The following is a 19,564-nucleotide window of genomic DNA, read 5'->3' as shown; positions in this document are numbered from 1 at the left end:
GCTATTCCCAAAGTAATCACTGACTGAAACTTCAACCACCTGGCCGAGATCATTCCCCAATACCAGGTCCAGTATGGCCCCTTCCCGAGTTGGACTGTTCACAGACTGCTCTAAAAAACGCTCCTGGATGCTCCTTACAAATGCTGCTCCATCCACGCCTCCAACACTACATGAGTCCCATTCAATGTTGAGGAAGTTAAAATCTCCCATCACGAACACCCTATTGCTCCTACATTTTTCTGTAATCTGTTTGCATATTTGTACCTCTATTTCAAGCTCGCTTTTGGGAGGCCTGTTGTGAAGTCCCAACAATGTTACTGCACCCTTCCTATTTCTTAGCTCTACCCATAGTGCCTCAGTGCTCGAATCCCCCATCGTGCCCTCCTTAATCACAGCTGTGATATCATCTCTGACCAGTAATGCAACTCCTCCACCCCTTTTACCTCCCTCTCTATCCCTCCTGAAGCATCTATGCCCTGGGATATTTAGTTGCCAGTCTTGCCCTTCCCTCAACCAAGTCTCAGTTATACCAATAACTCCATTTTCCCAGCTACTAATCCAAGCCCTAAATTCATCTGCCTTACCTGCCACACTTCTTGCATTAAAACAAATGCACCTCAGGCCACCTGTCCCTTTGCGTCCATCATCCCTTCCCTGGCTACCCTTCCCCTTTACCACATTGAGTTTAATATCTAGTACCTTACTGGATTTAGTTGCTGCCTCTTTAATGACCTCAACTTCCTAATCTGGCTCCCATCCCCCTGCCACATTAGTTTAAAGCCTCCCCAACAGTGTTGACAAAAGCACCCCCTAGGACATTGGTTCCAGTCCTGCCCAGGTGTAGACCATCCGATTTGTAATGGTCCCACCGCTCCCAGAACCGGTTCCAATGCCCAAAAATCTGACCCCCCCCCCCCCGCACCATCTCTCAAGCCACGTATTCATTCTGACTATTCTTGAATTTCTACTCTGACTGTCTCGTGGTACTGGTAGCAATCCTGAGATTACTACCTTTGAGGTCCTACTTTTTAACTTATCTCCTAACTCCCTACATTTTGATTGCAGGACCTCATCCCGTTTTTTACCTATATCGTTGGTGCCTATATGCACCACGACAACTGGCTGTTCACCCTTCCCCTTCAATATGTCCTGCAGTCGATCTGAGACATCCCTGACCCGTACACCCGGGAGGCAATATACCATTCGGTAGTCTCGTTTTTGGCCACAGAAATGCCTGTCTACTCCCCTTATGATTGAATCCCCCAAGCCTATAGCCCTGCCAGTATTTTTCCCGCCCTTCTGTGCAGCAGAGCCAGCCACTGTGCAATGAGCCTGGCTACTACTGCCTTCCCCTGGTGAGTCATCTCCCCCAACAGTATCCAAAACGATATACTTGTTTTGGAGGGAGATGACCGCAGGGGCACCTGCACTGCCTTCCTGCTCCTTCTCTGCCTTTTGGTCACCCATTCCCTGTCCCTGAATGTGCGATCCACAAGCTCCTCGGCATCGCGGATGCTCCAAAGTGAGTCCATCCGCAGCTCCAGAGCCGTCATGCGGTCTAACAGGAGCTGGAGCTGGACACACTTCCCGCACATGAAGGAGTCAGGGGCATCGGCCGCGCCCCTGAACTCCCACATTGAGCACGAGGAGCATTACACGGGTCTGGAATCTCCTGCCATTTTACACTTTACCTTAACTGATTACAAATATAATATCGAATAAGTGAAAGGAATAAAGATTTTACTTACCAATCACAATACTTACCAACACACGAAGAGTTAAATTTCTCCCAGCTTCTGCTAATTGGTGCACTTTCTTTACCAGCCAATCAGCTTTGCTGTGATGTCACTCTTCAAGATAAATTTTTAAAGAGGTAAACTTACCTTCCCGACAGACCCCTGGCCACTACCTCCACCGGAAATCTGAAGGCCGCTTCTCCTGCAAGGTACGTTTTTAAAGAGGTAAACTTACCTTCCCGACAGACCTCTGCTCCCGCCGAAAATCTGAAGGCTGCTTCTCCTGCAGCTGTGTCCCTGCCACACTCACGCGCTCTTTCACTGTGTCCCTGCCGCTCTCCTCGTGCTCTTTCACTGTGCCTCCGCCGCTCTCCTTGCGCTCTTTCACAGTGTCCCCGCCGCTCTCCTTGCACTCTTTCACAGTGTCTCCGCCGCTCTCCTCGCACTCTTTCGCTGTGCCCCCGCCGCTCTCCTCGCGCTCTTTTATCCTGTGTCCCTGCCTGGTCAGACCCCATTTGGAGTATTGTGAGCAGTTTTGGTTCCGTATCTAAGGAAGGATGTGCTGGTCTTGGAAAGGGTCCAGAAGAGGTTCACAAGAATGGTCCCTGGAATGAAGAGCTTGTCGTATGAGGAACGGTTCAGGACTTTGGTTCTGTACTCGTTGGAGTTCAGAAGGATGAGGGGGGTTCTGATTGAAACTTACAGGATACTGCAAGGCCTGGATAGAGTGGATGTGTAGAGGATGTTTCCACTTGTAGGAAAAACTAGAACCAGAGGACACAATCTCGGACAAAAGGGACGATTCTTTAAAACCGAGATAAGGAGGGATTTCTTCAGCCAGAGTGTGCTGAATCTGTGGAACTCTTTGCCGCAGAAGACTGTGAGGCCAAATCACTGTGTGTCTTTAAGACAGAGATAGATAGGTTTTTGATTAATAAGGGGACCAGGGGTTATGAGGAGAAGGCAGGAAAATGGGGATAAGAAAAATATCAGCCATGATTGAATGGCGGAGCAGACTCGATGGGCCGAGTGGCCTAATTCTGCTCCAATGTTTTATGGTCTTGTGTGTGTAATTGATGTCTACCATTATAATCACTCTGTTATGTTTGTGATATCCGTATGAACAATTGATTCATTAACAAATACTGTGCATTTACTTTAATTCCTCTTCTTTTTTTCTCTGATCCCTAGTCTTGAAAAGAACCATCTCACAGATTCTTGTGCCGAGGATCTCACCTTTGCTCTTAGTACAAATCAGTCATTGACGTTTCTGAACCTGCAATCAAACTCCTTCACCGAAAAATCTGTCCCCATTCTCTGCCATCTCCTACAGACCTGCAGGCATCTGGAGCAGATGGAGTGAGTATTTGTTCAGTTTTTATGTAATCAGTAAAAGATGAATGTGATTATTGCCTGTAATTGTTATTGAAATATTAACTCCTGAAATATAATCTCTCTGCATTTGCACATTGTTGAATAAGTTTATTATCTGTTTCAGACTGATGGGGAACTGGTTTAGTCCGAATGGAAAGAGACTCCTGGCAGCGGTGCAGGAAATCAGACCGGAACTGAGAGTAACAGTGTGATAATTACAGTTTTTAATCACTGTCTGTAATGTATATTGATGATCTAGATGTGAATGTGGGAAGTAAGATCAGTACGTTTTCAGCTGACAGGAAAATTGGTGGTACGGTAAATAGTGAGGAAACTCTTAGATTATAGGATGATAGTCAGGTGGAACAGTGACGAATGGAATTCAATCCTGAAAAGGGAGGAATAACAAGGCAAGGGAATATACAATGAATCGTAGGATGCTGGGAAGTACAGAAGACCAGAGAGATCTTCGGGTGCATGTCCAAGATGGTTTGGAAGACATGGGGGATACTTGCCTTTATTAGCCAAGGCATAGAATATAAGAGCAGGGAGGTTATGACCGAGCCATATAAAATGTTCATTAGGCCACAGCTAGAGTATAGTGAGATGTTCTGGGGCGGAATTCTCCAGTATCGGCACGATGTCCGCCGATCGGCGCCAAAAACGGCGCTAATCAGTCCGGCATCGCGCCGCCCCAAAGGTGCGGAATCCTCCGTATCTTGGGGGGCCGAGCCCTAACCTTGAGGGGCTAGGCCCGCGCCGGACTGATTTCCGCCCCGCCAGCTGGTGGGAAAGGCCTTTGGTGACCCGCCAGCTGTCGCGGAAATTACATTTCCGGGCGGCGCATGCGCGGGAGCGTTAGCGGCCGCTCACGGCATCCCCGTTCATGTGCTGTGGAAGGAGTCTCCGCCTCCGCCATGGTGGAGACCGTGGCGAAGGCGGAAGGAAAAGAGTGCCCCCACGGCACAGGCCTGCCCGCGGATTGGTGGGCCCCGATCGCGGGCCAGGCCACCGTGGGGCACCCCCCGGGGCCAGATCGCCCCGCACCCCCCCCTCCCCCAGGAACCCGGAGCCCGCCCGCGCCGCCTTGTCCCGCCGGTAAGAGAGGTGGTTTAATCCACGCCGGCGGGACAGGCATTCTAGCAGCAGGACTTCGGCCCATCCGGGCCGGAGAATCGCGGGGGGGGGGTGCCCGCCAACTGGCGCGATTCCCGCCCCCGCCGAATCTCCGGTGCCGGAGAATTCGACAACCGGCGGGGGCGGGATTCACGCCACCCCCCGCGATTCTCCGACCCGGCGGGGGGTCGGAGAATCTCGCCCCTGGTCTCTACACCAGGGAAGGATGCGATTGCACTGCAAAGCATGCAGAGGAGATTCGCCAGGATGCTGTCTGGGCTTGAGTTTTTCAGCTATGAAGAGAGGCTGGTTAGACTGAGATTGTTTTTCTTTGATCATTGCTGAGGGGGGAACCTCATAGTGGTGTACAAAATTATGAGGGACATAGATTGGTTAGACAGGAAGAAATCCTTCCCCTTAGGAGAGGGGTTAATAACCAGGGGACATAGATTTAAGGTGAAGGACAGGAGATTTAAGGAGTTTTGAGGAAAGGTTTTAGAGGGTGGTGGGAATCTGGAACTCACTGGCTGAAAGGGTAATAGAGGTGGGAAACCTCAACATTTTAAAAGCATTTAGATGAACATTTGAAACCCCATGGCATAGAAGGATGCATACTATTTTTTAACGTGGGGTGAATGTGCAAGCTCCACACGGACAGTGATCCGGGGCCAGGATCAAACCCGGGTCCTCAGCACCTTGAGACAGCAGTGTTAACTGCTGTGCCACACTTACAGGGCTACATATTAAGTGCAAGAAAATGGGATGAGAATAGATTGGTGTTGGGTGGCCTGTGCTGAAGCGATAGGCCGAAGGACCTCTGTGTTGTAAACCTCTGGGGGTGATTTGCATGCTGTGTTGCGCCTGACTCAAGTATTGCTATGTCGGGGAAATACTACGAGAGCCCTGAAACAGGATTTGCGCTGGATGCCAACGAGTTTGCGATGCTCGTGGATGCTCCTAGCCCATCTAATCATGTTCACTCCCAGCGAGGGCGTGAACCTGTTTGCATATTTAAATCCATGTAAATGCATGATAAAGCTGGATTGACGCCTAATCTTCGGGTAAAAGCGATGTTCCCACCTGTCGGTGTGATGTGACGCTGGCTTGAATCACTAATCTCCATAAACTGAGACCGGACGCGATGACCAGGCCCGGGTGCTCTGAGGTCGTTGTAGCCCCAGGTGGTCAGGAAAATGGCAGATCAGTATCAAAATGACAACCTGGTCGTGCCAGACTGGCAGGTTGGCACTGCCATAGGACAGTGCCACGGCGCATTTGGCAACCCCATACACAGTGTCGCTAATTTGGGTGAGTGTCACTTAACTTTGAGGTTGGGGCACCCGATTTCTGAGGAGCCGGACCTGCTGGTATTTCTGGGCTCCGCTCTTCTCCAAACATCTGCTCTAATCAACAGTATTAGACACACAGAAAATATGGAATGGGTTAATTCAATTCCTAATTAGTTGATATGAAATTAACCTCCCAATCTGCAGTAATCTCAGACACTGAACTGAACTATAATTTAATAATCAGTGATCTAGTGAATGTTTTCTGATGGTGATTGAATGAGCTGACAACCTCTCTTATTGATTGTGCTACTGTTAATTGGCGTCTTACTGTTGCAGGGTGACCCTGTCTACAACTTTTAATTCATCATTTGTATTAGTCAATATTTAAGTTATGATAATTGTGTTATTGAGTCAATTAAACATTGCCGGTCGGTGATTTTCTGTCTGACCTTTTATTTGAAGATTTGATCAGGGTTAATTCATTCACACAGGAGCTGGGAATGGTCTTCAGGTGTCTCTTCTTGTCCCCTCCTCTTTGCGCCCTCCCCACTTGTCCTAAGGCTATCCTCGGGAGGGGTGACAGTTGTGCTCAGCCTATTCTTGATTTCATAAAGTACGTATTCTTTCTCAAAGATCTTCCTGGAGCACTTCTGCCCTAAATCCAGTCCCTTTTCTGGGCCATAGGCTAAACCTGCCAGCTTCATACAAGCATGTTTGGTGAATCCTCACCAATCACTCACAGTGGGGTCGCGCTCGGAACAATAATCGGAACTGGCATTCACCTTTCTCCACACCACCCTTTGGTTGGTGCATCCATATGTGAACATTTTATTGGGATGACCCCATAGGATGCCATCCTGACATTTGCCCATGGCCTGTGGAGTGAACCACATGTAACTGGGATATCTTCATTTAAATTTATTGCTGTTGGTCCTTTATTCTAAATGTCTGTCCAATCTGTGGTGAAAAACGCCATGAAGCATAACACGAGTGTGTAATACTTTCTGTAGAGAGATGAACATAACATTTGTTGTTCTTTTAATATCTGGTTCACTTTACCTTTTATCCCTCCCCCCAGGTGCTGGCTCACACTCCTTCAGGAACTCTTTGTTAACCGTTTATTCTCGCAATCCCCTGCATAATATCAATTAAATCCCATATTGTAGACTATGCTATGAGTTTTATAGTTTTCATGCAAAATTTCGGGGGGGGGGGGGGGGCTTCCAGGCATCTGTGGAATGAAGAATTTGTGTTGCTACAACAATGCAGAGTTGCACGAGCGAAAGTAGTATTTGTAAGAAGGGCTGAAATTGGAAGAAGACGATAAAGAAAAGGAAGATAATGCACTTTCCCTGTGTGAGGAAAGAGCAGAGGTTAGCAGGATTGAAAGCGATGATTACCCATTAGTTTATGTTTTTGGGTAATTACATGGCTTTGACATTTTTGTCCCAAAGTTTGCCAGGCATCTATGTTTAATTTAGTGCCTTCCTGGCACGCAGAGTTTTGTGGCTATTACCCCAAAGCAGAGTTGCACAAATGCAGCTCGTGTTTGTAAGAAGAGGTGGAATCGGAAGAAGGATATGAAGAAAAGAGGTTGATGCACTTTCCCAGAGTAAGGAAAGAGCAGAGATTGTCAGGATCAAAAGCGTTGACTCAGCGAGGCTCAGTTCTAGCCCAGTTTTAAATTTGGTGGGAACAGACTATCTTACTGATCCTGGCAGAGGCTGTCTCCAGAGAAATCGAAGAATGAAAATTTGCATCAAGGAAAGAAATCAAGTGGCCTGTTTAATCCTACCAATACACACTAGGATGAACTATACTATACCTGTTACAGGGCGAGGGGTTACCCACAGTTAAACGAACACTACATTCTTGTTTGACAATTAGAGGTAGCAGAGGTCCCCTCTATTTTTCTCTTCTCACAGATGTGCAGGCTCTGACTACCTGGGACCTGCTCTTCCACAGCATCCTCATTTGAGCGCTGTCCAAGGAACTTGGAGGGGTCCCGGCACTTGATGCCCTCGAGAGTACGTGGCTTGACAACGACCGTTCTCCTCCCTCGGGTTGTTGGATGGGGTTTTGCGATCAGGGCTGTGGGGGTCGAACTTGCAGCAAGGGGTCAGGGCCCGGATCTTGGTGCGAGGGTCAAGGGCCGATGTCTCAATTTCATCTAGCAATACGTGGTGCTGGTGGTAGTTGGTTTTGGGAGCCAAACGCCTTCATCTGGTTCATATGGTACCATCCCAGAGTTCATCAGTAACCTGTAAACTGATGGGTTCACTTCATCTACCACCAAGTAGAGCCACGCGAATGTGGCGGATAAAAGCCTTCTGCCCGATTTCATACTTTTATTGGGTTCACCTTGCCATCAAAAGTTTGGACTCTGCTTTTTCCTCTTCCACATTTTAACAGCCGTTGCCTGTTGTGCAGCTTGTACATTTTCCAGCAGCGTTTTTACTGCGGTCTCATGATTAAGGTCTGTGAGCTTGGGTTGTAATAGATCCAGCCCTAGCAGGGGTTTAATCCCTCTAATAGGTAACCCTGTCATAAGGGGGCAGTTTGGGAACCTGGTGGAACTTGAAAATGTATTCAAAACGATCATTGAAACAAATGGTAGGACAGGATCTACAGGCATTCAGACAGGCAAGGACTAGTTAGGGTAAGTGAGCATGGCTTTGTAAGGGGAAAGTCACTTTTCCCCCAAGTTCAGCTTATACCATGAAAACGCCTCAAATCCTTTGAGCAAACCCATTATGTTCCCTACCGAGGAGCCCGGTTCTGAAATGTATAACAGCAAATCATACACTTTTAAGACGCCCTATGCTCCAACCCCCCCCCCCCGCCCCCCCCCCCCCCGGTACCACAACCCCTTTCCACAACTCTGAACCCCTCGGTTCAATTACCAAGGGCTCTATCACTAAAGTAAATGGAAGAGGGGACATGGGCCATCCCTGCCTTGTTCCTCGATGCAACGAGAAATACCCTGAGTTTATATTGTTCGTACACACACCATCGGATTTTTATACAGTAACTTCACCCATGCCACAAATTTAGACCCAATCCCAAACTTCTCATACACCGCAATCAGATATCCCCCTCATTCTTCTGAACTCCAAAGAAAACAATCCTAACCTACTCAATCTCTCGTCATACATCATTCCTGGCATCCCAGGAATTAGTCTGGTAAACCTTTTCTGCACTTCTATAGAAAGAACATCCAGATAAGGAGACCATAATTGCACACACAATTTCTCTTTCAGTCTAGCCTTCAAAGTCCTCTTTGCTACATCTGAACAAACAAAGAACAAAGAAAAGTACAGCACAGGAACAGGCACTTCGGCCCTCCAAGCCCGTGCTGACCATGCTGCCCGTCTAAACTAAAATCTTCCACACTTCCTGGGTCCGTATCCCTCTATTCCCATCCTATTCATGTATTTGTCAAGATGCCCCTTAAATGTCACTATCGTCCCTGCTTCCAGCACCTCCGGCAGCGAGTTCCAGGCACCCACTGCCCTCTGTGTAAAAGATTTGCCTCTTCCATCTCCTCTAAACCTTGCCCCTCGCACCTTAAACCTATGCCAACTAGTAATTGACCCCTCTACCCTGGGAAAAAGCCTCTGACTATCCACTTTGTCTATGCCCCTCATAATTTTGTAGACCTCTTATCAGGTCGCCCCTCAACTTCCACCATTTCAGTGAGAACAAACCAAATTTATTCAACCTCTCATCATAGCTAATGCCCTCCATGCCAGGCAACAACTCAGTAAATCTCTTCTGCACACCCTCCAAAGCCTCCACATCCTTCTGGTCGTGTGGCGACCAGAATTAAACACTATACTCCAAGTGTGGCCTAACTAAGGTTCGATACAGCTGCAACATGACTTGCCAATTCTTACACTCAATGCCCCGCGCAATGAAGGCAAGCATGCCATATGCCTTCTTGACTACCTTCTCCACCTATGTTGCCCCTTTCAGTGACCTGTGGACCTGTACACCTAGATCTCTCTGACTGTCAATACTCTTGAGGGTTCTACCATTCACTGTATATATTCCCAACCTGCATGAGACCTTCCAAAATGCATTATCTCACATTTGTCCACATTAAACTCCATCTGCCATCTCTCCGCTCAATTCTCCAAATGATCTAAATCCTGCTGTATCCTCTGATAGTCCTCATCGCTATCCGCAATTCCAACAACCTTTGTGTAGTCTGCAAACTTACTAATCAGACCAGTTACATTTTCCTCCAAATCATTTATATATTCTACGAACAGCAAAGGTCCCAGCACTGATCCCTGCGGAACAGCACTAGTCACAGCCCTCCAATTAGAAAAGCATCCTTCCATTGCTACTCTCTATGACCTAGCCAGTTCTGTATCCACCTTGCCAGCTCACCCCTGATCCTGTGTGACTTCACCTTTTGTACTCGTCTCCCATGAGGGACCTTGTCAAAGGCCTTACTGAAGTCCATGTGGACAACATCCACTGCCCTATCTGCATCAATCATCTTTGTGGCCTCTTCGCAAACTCTTTTCAAGTTAGTGAGACACGACCTCCCCTTCACAAAACCGTGCTGCCTCTCACTAATATGTCCATTTGCTTCCAAATGGGAGTAGATCCTGTCTCAAAGAATTCTCTCCAGTAATTTCCCTACCACTGATGTAAGGCTCACCGGCCTGTAGTTCCCTGGATTATCCTTGCAACCGTTCTTAAACAAAGGAACAACATTGGCTATTCTCCAGTTCTCCGGGACATCACCTGAAGACAGTGAGGATCCAAAGATTTCTGTCAAGGCCTCAGCAATTTCCCCTCTCGTCTCCTTCAGTATTCTGGGGTAGGTCCCATCAGGCCCTGGGGACTTATCAACCTTAATATTTTTCAAAATGCCCAACACCTCGTCTTTTTGGATCTCAATGTGACCCAGGCTATCTACACACCCTTCTCCAGACTCAACATCCACCAATTCCTTCTCTTTTGTGAGACCTCTACTATAATTGGGAGATCAGTCTTTATGTAGAGAGGTTTCTAATCAGTAAGAGAATCAAAGTTATAGGGGTTAAGGCAGGAAAGTGGAGTTGAGAGCTCATATCAATCAGTCTATCTCAGTGAATGGTGGAGCAGATTTGATGGGCCGAATGGTTTACTTCTGCTCTTACTTTGTATGGTATTATGGTCAAATTAAATATGTATCAGGGTCCAGGAGTCAAGCTCAAACAATATCTTCTGGGGAGAACTGCGTCGTCAAAATGTATTACAAGGTGAAAAAGAAATTACAAATAATAGGGAAAATTAATTAAAAAACTTTAGTTATCCAATCAGTTCTGGAGGGGTTAAACATTTCTGCATCAATCTGTATTACACATGCTGTTTAGCTGAACCAGCTATTTGGAAGAAAACACCCCAAGGACATAATCTGCCATGGGGCTAGTTCCCAGGTTTTAACTCTCAAGGTATGTATAACACTGTAGGGCCGTCTACCAATTGTTCTGTCACCGGTAACGTCAGGGAGGGGTGATAGAAACCACACACCAGACATCAAACCACTCGTACAAATAATTTTAATACAACATATATATGCAAACTGGTTGGATCGCTTAATTAAGCATGTGAATCTTTCATATGATTGGTCAATTATTGTCACATGCTGTGAATGATGTAATCCTAATTGACGGTCATAATTGGACATAGATAACTAGTAAGTGATTAGCATATGCCAATTTCCTGTCTTAATGTGAAGTATAATTATCTGTACAGGGTGGTCAGAAGAGAAGTCTGGTGTGTGAGCTGAATACACCACCAGCTCAGTTATAAAGGACTTTATATTAACTCCCAAGAGTCTTGGTCTACCATGTAGAACCTTATCAAAAGCCTTACTGAAATCCACATACACCAAATCCACTGCCTGACCTTCATCAATGTGTCTCGTGACATCCTCAAAGAATTCAATGAGGCTTGTGAGCCATGACCTGCCCCTCACAAAGCCATGCCGACTATCTTTAATCAAACTATCTTTTTCTAATAATCATAAATCCTACCGCTCAGAATCCTTTCCAATATTTTGCTCACCACAGACGTAAGACTGATGGGTCTGTAATTCTCAGGGATTTCCCTATTCCCTTTCTTGAATAGGGGAACAACATTCACCACCCTCCAATCATCCGGTACTACTCCAGTGGAGATTGAGGACGCAAAGATCATCACCAATCGCGCAGCAATCTCCTCCCCCGCTTCCCGTAGTAACCTTGGGTATATCCTGTCGGGTCCAGGGGACTTATCTATCCTGATGCTTTTCAAAATTTCCAGCACATCCTTCTTAATATCAATCTGTTTGAGTCTATTAACCTGGTTGACACTGTTCTCATGGGCAACAAGGTCCCTCTCTCGAGTGAATACTGAAGCAAAGTATTCATTTAGGGCCTCCCCCATCTCTTGAGACTCCAGGCACAAGTTCCCTCCACTAGCCCTGATCGGCCCTACTCTCACTCTGATCATCCTCTTATTTCTCACATAAGTGTAGATCGCTTTGGAGTTTCCCCTAATCCTTCCGTTTTCATGCCCCCTTCTAGCTCTCCTCAGTACATTTTTGAGTTCCTTCCTGGCTACCTTGTAACCCTCTCGAGCCGAGTGAGATCCTTGCTTCCTCAATATTACGTAAGCTTCCTTCTTCCTCTTGACTAGAAGCTCCACTTCTCTTGTCATCCAAGGCTCATTCACCTTACCATTCCTTCCTTGTCTCAGTGGGACAAAACAATTCAGCACTCGCAGCATGTGCTCCTTAAACAATCCCCAAATTATTGTTGTGCATTTCCCCAAGAACAATTGTTCCCACTTTATGCTCCTCAGCACCTGTCTAATAGCAGTATAATTTCCCCTCCCCCAATTAAATACCTTCCCATACTGTGTGTTCCTGCCCCTCTCCATGACTATGGTAAAGGTGAAGGGGTTGTGGTCACTGTCACCGAAATGCCCTCCCACCGAGACATCTGACACCTGGCCTGGTTCGTTGCCGAGCACCAAGTCCAATATGGCCTCTCCCCTAGTCGGCCTATCTACATATTGAGTCAGGAATCCTTCCTGCACACAGCTGACAAAATCTGCTCCATCAAAACCATTTGCAGTAAGGAGGTTCCAGTCAATATTAGGGAAGTTGAAGTCACCCATGACAACAACTTTGTTACTTCTGCACTTTGCCAAGATATGACGCCCAATCTGTTCCTCTGTCTCTCTGCTGCTATTGGGGGGTCTATAGAAAACTCCCAATAAAGTGACTGCACCTTTCTTGTTTCTGACTTCCACCCATACTGACTTCTGGTTGTTCCCCCTCCCCTTAAGAATCCTGTCGACTCGATCTGAGACATCCCTTGCCCTGGCACCCGGGAGGCAACATACCTTCCGGGAGTCTTGCTCACGACCACAGAATTTCCTAACTATTCCCCGAACCATTGAGTCTCCTATCACTATTGGTTTTCTATTCTTCCCCCTTCCTGTCTAAGCCACAGAGCCAGACTCAGTGCCAGAGACCTGGCCCCTAGAGCCTTCCCCCGGTAGGTCACCCCCCCCCCCCCGCCCCCCAACAGCATCCAAAACGGTATACTTGTTTTGAAGGGGAAACGCACGAGGGATCCCTGCACTGTCTGCCCGTTCATTTTCTTTCCCCTGACTGTAACCCAGCTACTTTTGTCCTGTACCTTGTGTGTGGCTACCTCCCTGTAACTCTTCTCTATTACCCCTTCTGCCTCCCAGATGATTCGAAGTTCATCCAGCTCCAGTTCCCTAACACAGTCTCTGAGGAGCTGGAGTTGGGTGCACTTCCTGCAGATATAGTCAGCGGGGACACCGGTGGTATCCCTCACCACCCACATCCTACAGAAGGAGCATGCAACTGTCCTAGCCTCCATCCCCTTTTACCTTACAGAATAATGCTGCCCTATGGACGAACTGGAACTCCGTTCTCCGACTCTGCTTCCAATCAGCTGCACTCTCTGTAAACTCCCGGCTCCCTTCACGCTCTTTGAGGAAATGTAGGAAATGAAATGAAAGGAGCACCTTGCTTCCTCCTTACCTAACTCCCTCAGTCACCAAACTCTCACTATAGCACTCAAATGCACCCAAATTCAGCACTCAGTGCAATCAAAGTCTGCACTGTAGCTGTCTCGCCTTTATACTGTGACTCGAGCCTCTGAAAACTGTCCTAATCCAATTAACAAATGAACAAGCTCCTGCTGCAAGTAGCTACAAGTAGAACCTTTGGTTAAAGCTGATTGAAAATTCACCTTCTTCTAAACCAAACAGCAACTTTAAAGATAATTAACTAAATAAAAGAAAGACTAGACTTTAGATAAAAATTAACCCTTAATATCTCTCAGTCACCAAACTCTCACGATAGCACTCAAATGCACCCAAATTCAGATGTATTACAACATGGCTAAATCCAAATTTAAACACTTTTCTGTGGGGAGAAAAGGAAGAGTACTTTTAAATTGTGGTACATTGAGAAGTATGAATGTGCAAAGGAATTTGAGTGTCCATGTACATCAATTAATGAAAGTGGAAGCAGGTGCAGCAAGCAGTTAGGGAGGCAAATGGCACATTAGCCTTCGCTGCAATCAGATTTGAGTTCAGAAGTATGGCTGTCTCACTGCACTCATAAAGGATCTTTGTGAGACCACACTTGGAGTACCATGGACAGTTTTGGTCTCCCTACCTAAGAAAGGATGTACTTGCTACAGAGGGAGGTCAGTGGAGGTTTGCTCGACTGATACCAGGGTTGGCACAAGTGTCCTTTGAGGAGCGATTGGTTCGACTGGGTCAGTGTTCACTAAAATTCAAAAGGAGGAGATTAGTTATCATTGAAAGATATAAAATTCCAACTGGACTGGACAGACTAGTTGCAGGGAGGATATTTTCCAAGGTTGGGAATCTAGGGGAGGTACGGTAGCACAATGGATAGCACTGCTGCCTCACAGTGCTAGGGACCCGCGTTCAATTCTGGTCTTGGATAACTGTCTGTGTGGAGTTTGCTCTTTCTCCCTGTGACTGCATGGGTTTCCTCCGGGAGCTATGGTTTCCTCCTGCGGTGCAAATTGTGCAGGTTAGGTAGATTGGCCACGGTAAATTGCCCCCTAGAGTCCAAAGATGAGCAGGTTAGGTAGGATTGCGGGGATGCAGACTTTTCTCCTGCCATTGATTACATCAAATTTAATCACACTCAGGTCTCCTGACCTTCTTACCCAAGTCTAAACACAACCTGCGGGATTATCAGTCGAGGAGACCCTCTGCTCCGCTGGCAACAGCGCTCCCAAACGTTTGCGGATGGCGTGGGATGGCCCACAATGGGGCCCCTCCCATTCCCCTTTCCCTATGGGGACCCGCCCACCCCCCTTTTCCCCACTCCCCACTCCCCTTCCATTGGCCGGCTGTAGGCGGGGCATGGCACACCATATAGCCGGGCTGGTGGGAAGGAGAATCCCACCCAATGTCTCAAATTACCTCCTCTCCAGGCAATTCCCAGCAGTCCTTACAAAATTATATTCGGCCTCATGTAGGTAAACAATTCCGAGGTTGGATTGAATGATTGATTCACTTAGAGTATCTTAATTTCACTGTTGCAGACACAGAATCTGCCTGTATATTAAACCAGGATTACTGCAACTTATATATATATATATATATATATATGCCTTGACCAGATTTTTAATAACATTGTTGCAACAGATATACGTACTACAATCCATATAATAGATTCACCTGAGGAAGGAGCTGCGCTCCGAAAGCTCGTGATTCGAAACAAACCTGTTGGACTTTAACCTGGTGTTGTCAGGCTTCTTACTGTGCCCACCCCAGCCCAACGCCGGCATCTCCACATCAATCTGTATAAACGTGTCCTGCATTATTCATTTTCACAAGAACAATCATTTTCACTCATTACAGAAAAGCAGCCACTTTGAGTCAGAACACAGGCTGAAATGTAACTAGTTGGGACAGGAAGGTTTAATTTATTTTATATTTTTGAACAATAGACAAAATCAAAATGTAGGGTGATTTCACTATCTTCTTCATCTCATCTCTGAATCTAGTCTGTGTAGTTGCATAAATACACGTGTTTGTGCAGGAACTCAAATACATGAGCATGTATCCGGTTTCAGTGGCGATATATTTCGGAGCTGCATAATCGCCTCTGTAATACGCGGTAGTTGTCAGTTTACTAGTTAAAAAATTAACCACCGCTGTCAGCCACAGCAGCAGGAAACTACCTGATACACTGAAGAGTAAAACTATGGACTTCCTTCTGTTTTTCATCTCTGTCTCACTCTCCTGATTATTGCTTTGACCCCGGAGCCCCTTGCGGATTCTGATGGCCACTAAAATCCGCCTGATCGTCAAATAATTAAAGAATAATATCAAGATAAAGGGAAGCCATGCAACTAAAATACTTTTCACCCAGGAGTAAGCCGCCCCTGCAGGTGACGAGTAAAAGGCCAAACTGGAGCGACAGCCCCAGGCAACATTGTCAGTTATTCGTTCAGGTTCGTACGCGAGCCAAAAGGGGATATTCTCCAAACAAGCCAGGACAGAGAGCGCGATTATAACCACAGTGGCAGTTCTCACTGTGCAATAACGTGTTTTAAACTGCTGGCAACATATAGTTACACATCGGTCAATTGTGAAGAAGACAGTAAACCACACCGATATATCCAGGGTAGCAGGATTCATGCACAGAATGAACTTACAGACTGCAGTGTAGGAGAGGAATGAATATGGAAAGTGATAACTTAAAACGTGATATATGATTACATTGAAAACCATAACCAATAGATCTGCTGCTGACATGGCCACCATGTAGACAGAAATACATTTGGAGAGACCACAGTTTCCTCTGGAGAGAATCACGATGGTTAGTAGGTTCGCTGTAAAGAGGAGAGAGATTGGATAAGCAAGCGGGACCTCCAGAAAAATAAAGTCATAGTGTATGTTTGAGAAACAGTAGATTTGAGATAGCATTTCAAAGGGATATATGTTTCAAAATATAGCCGATTATTGGTGATAATTTGTTTAAAATAAATACAACATTGAACATATGAAAAAACCCTATCCTACCAGCAAATTGTCTTCGGAAACCTCTTTGCATTACATATCTTCAGAGAATTGATGAACATGCGGATTCCAATAAACCATTCAGTTAAGGCAAACTCAGTTAAAGCACATATTCAATTGATGTCAACACACCGCACATTCTTTTGATACCTGAAGGAGTTGCTCATTAACAGCGCAGCGCTGAGGGGATCCACACAGGGTTCTTTCCAGCCGAGGGAAGGGAAGCATATCCAGAGACGGCAATTATTTATTTAAATGTCTTTCAAAATCCTCTGTTAGGTGTAAATGGCGGAACTTATTGACATAACCGGGGAACACGGCATTAATGAATTGATTGCTAAGGATATTAAGCATAACTTCTTTTTCTGGGAATGTAGAGCAGGTTGGCGGTGGGGAGTAGGTTGGAGGCGCAGGGAATCAGCCTCACTCTCCCTCAGCAAAGGGAGGAGAGTTTAGCGCCCGCTGCTCACGATCAATCGACCAGAATAGCGACTCACCAGACTTGAGGTCCGATAAAATTACCGTGGATATCCTCACTTTATCCTGGTGGCTTAGCCTAACGCCTCGGCAGTGAGGATATTCTCCACATCTAAATGACTCGGCAGTGAGGATATTCTCCACATCTTTTACATTAACACGAAGCTATCCAACAGCTACCAGTTAACAGAATACGGTGTCTTACCGGGAACTCCAAAGGCTGCGAGGATAGGGTAACAAATGTTCTTTATTTCTAGAATTGTTGCCATTTCTTTAAAAGAATGCGCGAATTCCCTCAAGTTTACCGTTCAAATTGGAATGCATCTGAGATCCTTAGTTCCTCTCCCTTTATAGAACACTCTATACTCCTGTGACAAAACCGGCTCACACAATAATTGTACATTAGTTTCGGTCCTTTAACAAACAAGGAACGATTTTCTCCTTCATTTGTGCCTGCGTCACCAATGTGGAAATAGGACTGCTCAGACCATGAACTGTTGTCCATTAAAATTCACGAAGGCAAAATATTCCCAGCGGATAAGTGTTCTCTTCTTACTTCGTGAAAACTGAATGGAACATCCCTCGTAGACATAGCTTCAGGTTTTTGTGGCCTCATATTAATTGAGCAAAATCGTCACTTAACCACTATACCAATATTTGTTTGGTATTCCAGTGGTCATTGCTGATGACTCGCCCCTAACAATATTGCACAGCACACAGCATTTATATCATTGATGATTGAATTGAACTAAATTTGATTTATTGTCACGTGCACTGAGGTACAGTGAAATGTATTGTTCTGCGTTTCGTCCAGACAGATCGTTCCATACATGAATCCCATGCATAAGTACACAACGTTAATACATAGGTACGGGCATCAGTTGAGCATACATGAACAAACTGGACTAGTAATGCAGAGACCCAAGGTAATTCCTGAGTCTGTGGTTCCTATTCAAATCAATGAAACATCCAAAATTAAAAACTAAAAATGGCTCAGACGGGAAGGAAAGCCCACCTTCTGTTCTTGGTCTGTGCTACGTGAGACTCCAGACCCAATAGTGAGCCACTCAGTTGTATTCAAGCGCTACAAAAAAAATGGAAAGGAATGAAACCACTGGGCACTGACATAGAGAGCAGGAACAAAAGAACTCCTTGCTAATATCTGGGGGCTTGTGCCAAAATTGGGAGAGATGCCTGACAGATTTATCAAGCAACAACATGACATAGTCATACTCATGGAATAATACCTTCCAGATAATGTCTAAGACTTCACCATCACCGGGTATGTCTTGTACCACTGGCAGGACAGACCCAGCAGCTAGTCGAGACGGCGTTGCCGTGGGACTCTTCAACATCGACACTGGACCACATGAAGTCAAACATGGGCAAGGGAACCTCCTGATGATTACCATGTACTATTCCCTCCTCAGCTCATGAATTGGCACTCCTCCATATTGAACTTGGAAGAAGCACAGAAGATGGCAAGGGCTGTACTCTGGGTGAGGGACTCCAATGTCGATCAGCAAGACTGGCTTGATACTACCATCACAGACAAAGCTAACTAGGTCCTCAAATACATAGCTGGGACTGTGGCAGCTGGTGAGGGAACCAAGAAGAGGGAAAATCCTCATCCTCAATAACCTGCCTGCCACAGATGAGTTTGTCCATTACATTATTGATAGGAGTGACCACTGCACAGTCCTTTGTGGAGACTTCACATTGAGGACAGATACTCTCTGTCGTGTTATGTGTCATTACCACCCTGCTAGAGGATATACATCAAACAGATCGAGCTTCAAATAAGCAATTCAAGACTGGGTATTAATGAAAAAAAATATTTTTACCAACAACTTTTCATTACAAACACAATGTAACAGTTAATGCAAGGTACAAAGCAAAAAAAACACAATAGCCCCATCTCCACCCAAGGAGCACCCAACCAGTCTAGTGGTGTTGGCAACACTCCAGTCATGGAATCAACTGTGACAACATTTCGGCCAAACCGAAAGGTCAGCCAAAGTCCCCATCTGCAACAGCCACATATTCGCACTGGCACTCACTTCTTCCCTTCTGTGTCATAGAACATAGAACATAGAACAATACAGCGCAGTACAGGCCCTTCGGCCCACGATGTTGCACCGAAACAAAAGCCATCTAACCTACACTATACCATTATCATCCATATGTTTATCCAATAAACTTTTAAATGCCCTCAATGTTGGCGAGTTCACTACTGTAGCAGGTAGGGCATTCCACGGCCTCACTACTCTTTGCGTAAAGAACCTACCCCTGACCTCTGTCCTATATCTATTACCCCTCAGTTTAAGGCTATGTCCCCTCGTGCTAGCCATTTCCATCCGCGGGAGAAGGATCTCACTGTCCACCCTATCTAACCCTCTGATCATTTTGTATGCCTCTATTAAGTCTCCTCTTAACCATCTTCTCTCTAACGAAAACAACCTCAAGTCCATCAGCCTT

The 19,564-nt window shown here is 46.1% G+C and overlaps 2 protein-coding genes across 2 annotated transcripts in view; one reads left to right on the top strand and one right to left on the bottom strand.

The window, feature by feature from the left end:
- The window catches only part of LOC140411386 (uncharacterized), a 190,482-nt gene that overhangs the window by 49,672 nt on the left and 121,246 nt on the right, over positions 1-19,564 (top strand). Inside the window, 2 exon segments of the mRNA XM_072500500.1 lie at positions 2,928-3,095; positions 3,235-3,318. Of these exon segments, the coding sequence (XP_072356601.1) occupies positions 2,928-3,095; positions 3,235-3,318 (252 nt within the window).
- On the bottom strand, positions 15,499-17,356 carry LOC140410284 (probable G-protein coupled receptor 139). The gene is made up of 2 exons (XM_072498258.1): positions 17,292-17,356; positions 15,499-16,422 (listed from the first exon to the last, which is right to left on the bottom strand). The coding sequence occupies exons 1-2, from the start codon at positions 17,353-17,355 to the stop codon at positions 15,506-15,508; spliced, it is 981 nt and encodes a 326-aa protein (XP_072354359.1). The 5' UTR covers position 17,356; the 3' UTR covers positions 15,499-15,505.

The sequence above is a fragment of the Scyliorhinus torazame genome, chromosome 4 (assembly GCF_047496885.1).
Source record: "Scyliorhinus torazame isolate Kashiwa2021f chromosome 4, sScyTor2.1, whole genome shotgun sequence".
Taxonomy (NCBI): Eukaryota; Metazoa; Chordata; class Chondrichthyes; order Carcharhiniformes; family Scyliorhinidae; genus Scyliorhinus; species Scyliorhinus torazame.
This window is presented reverse-complemented; position numbering and strand designations above follow the sequence as displayed.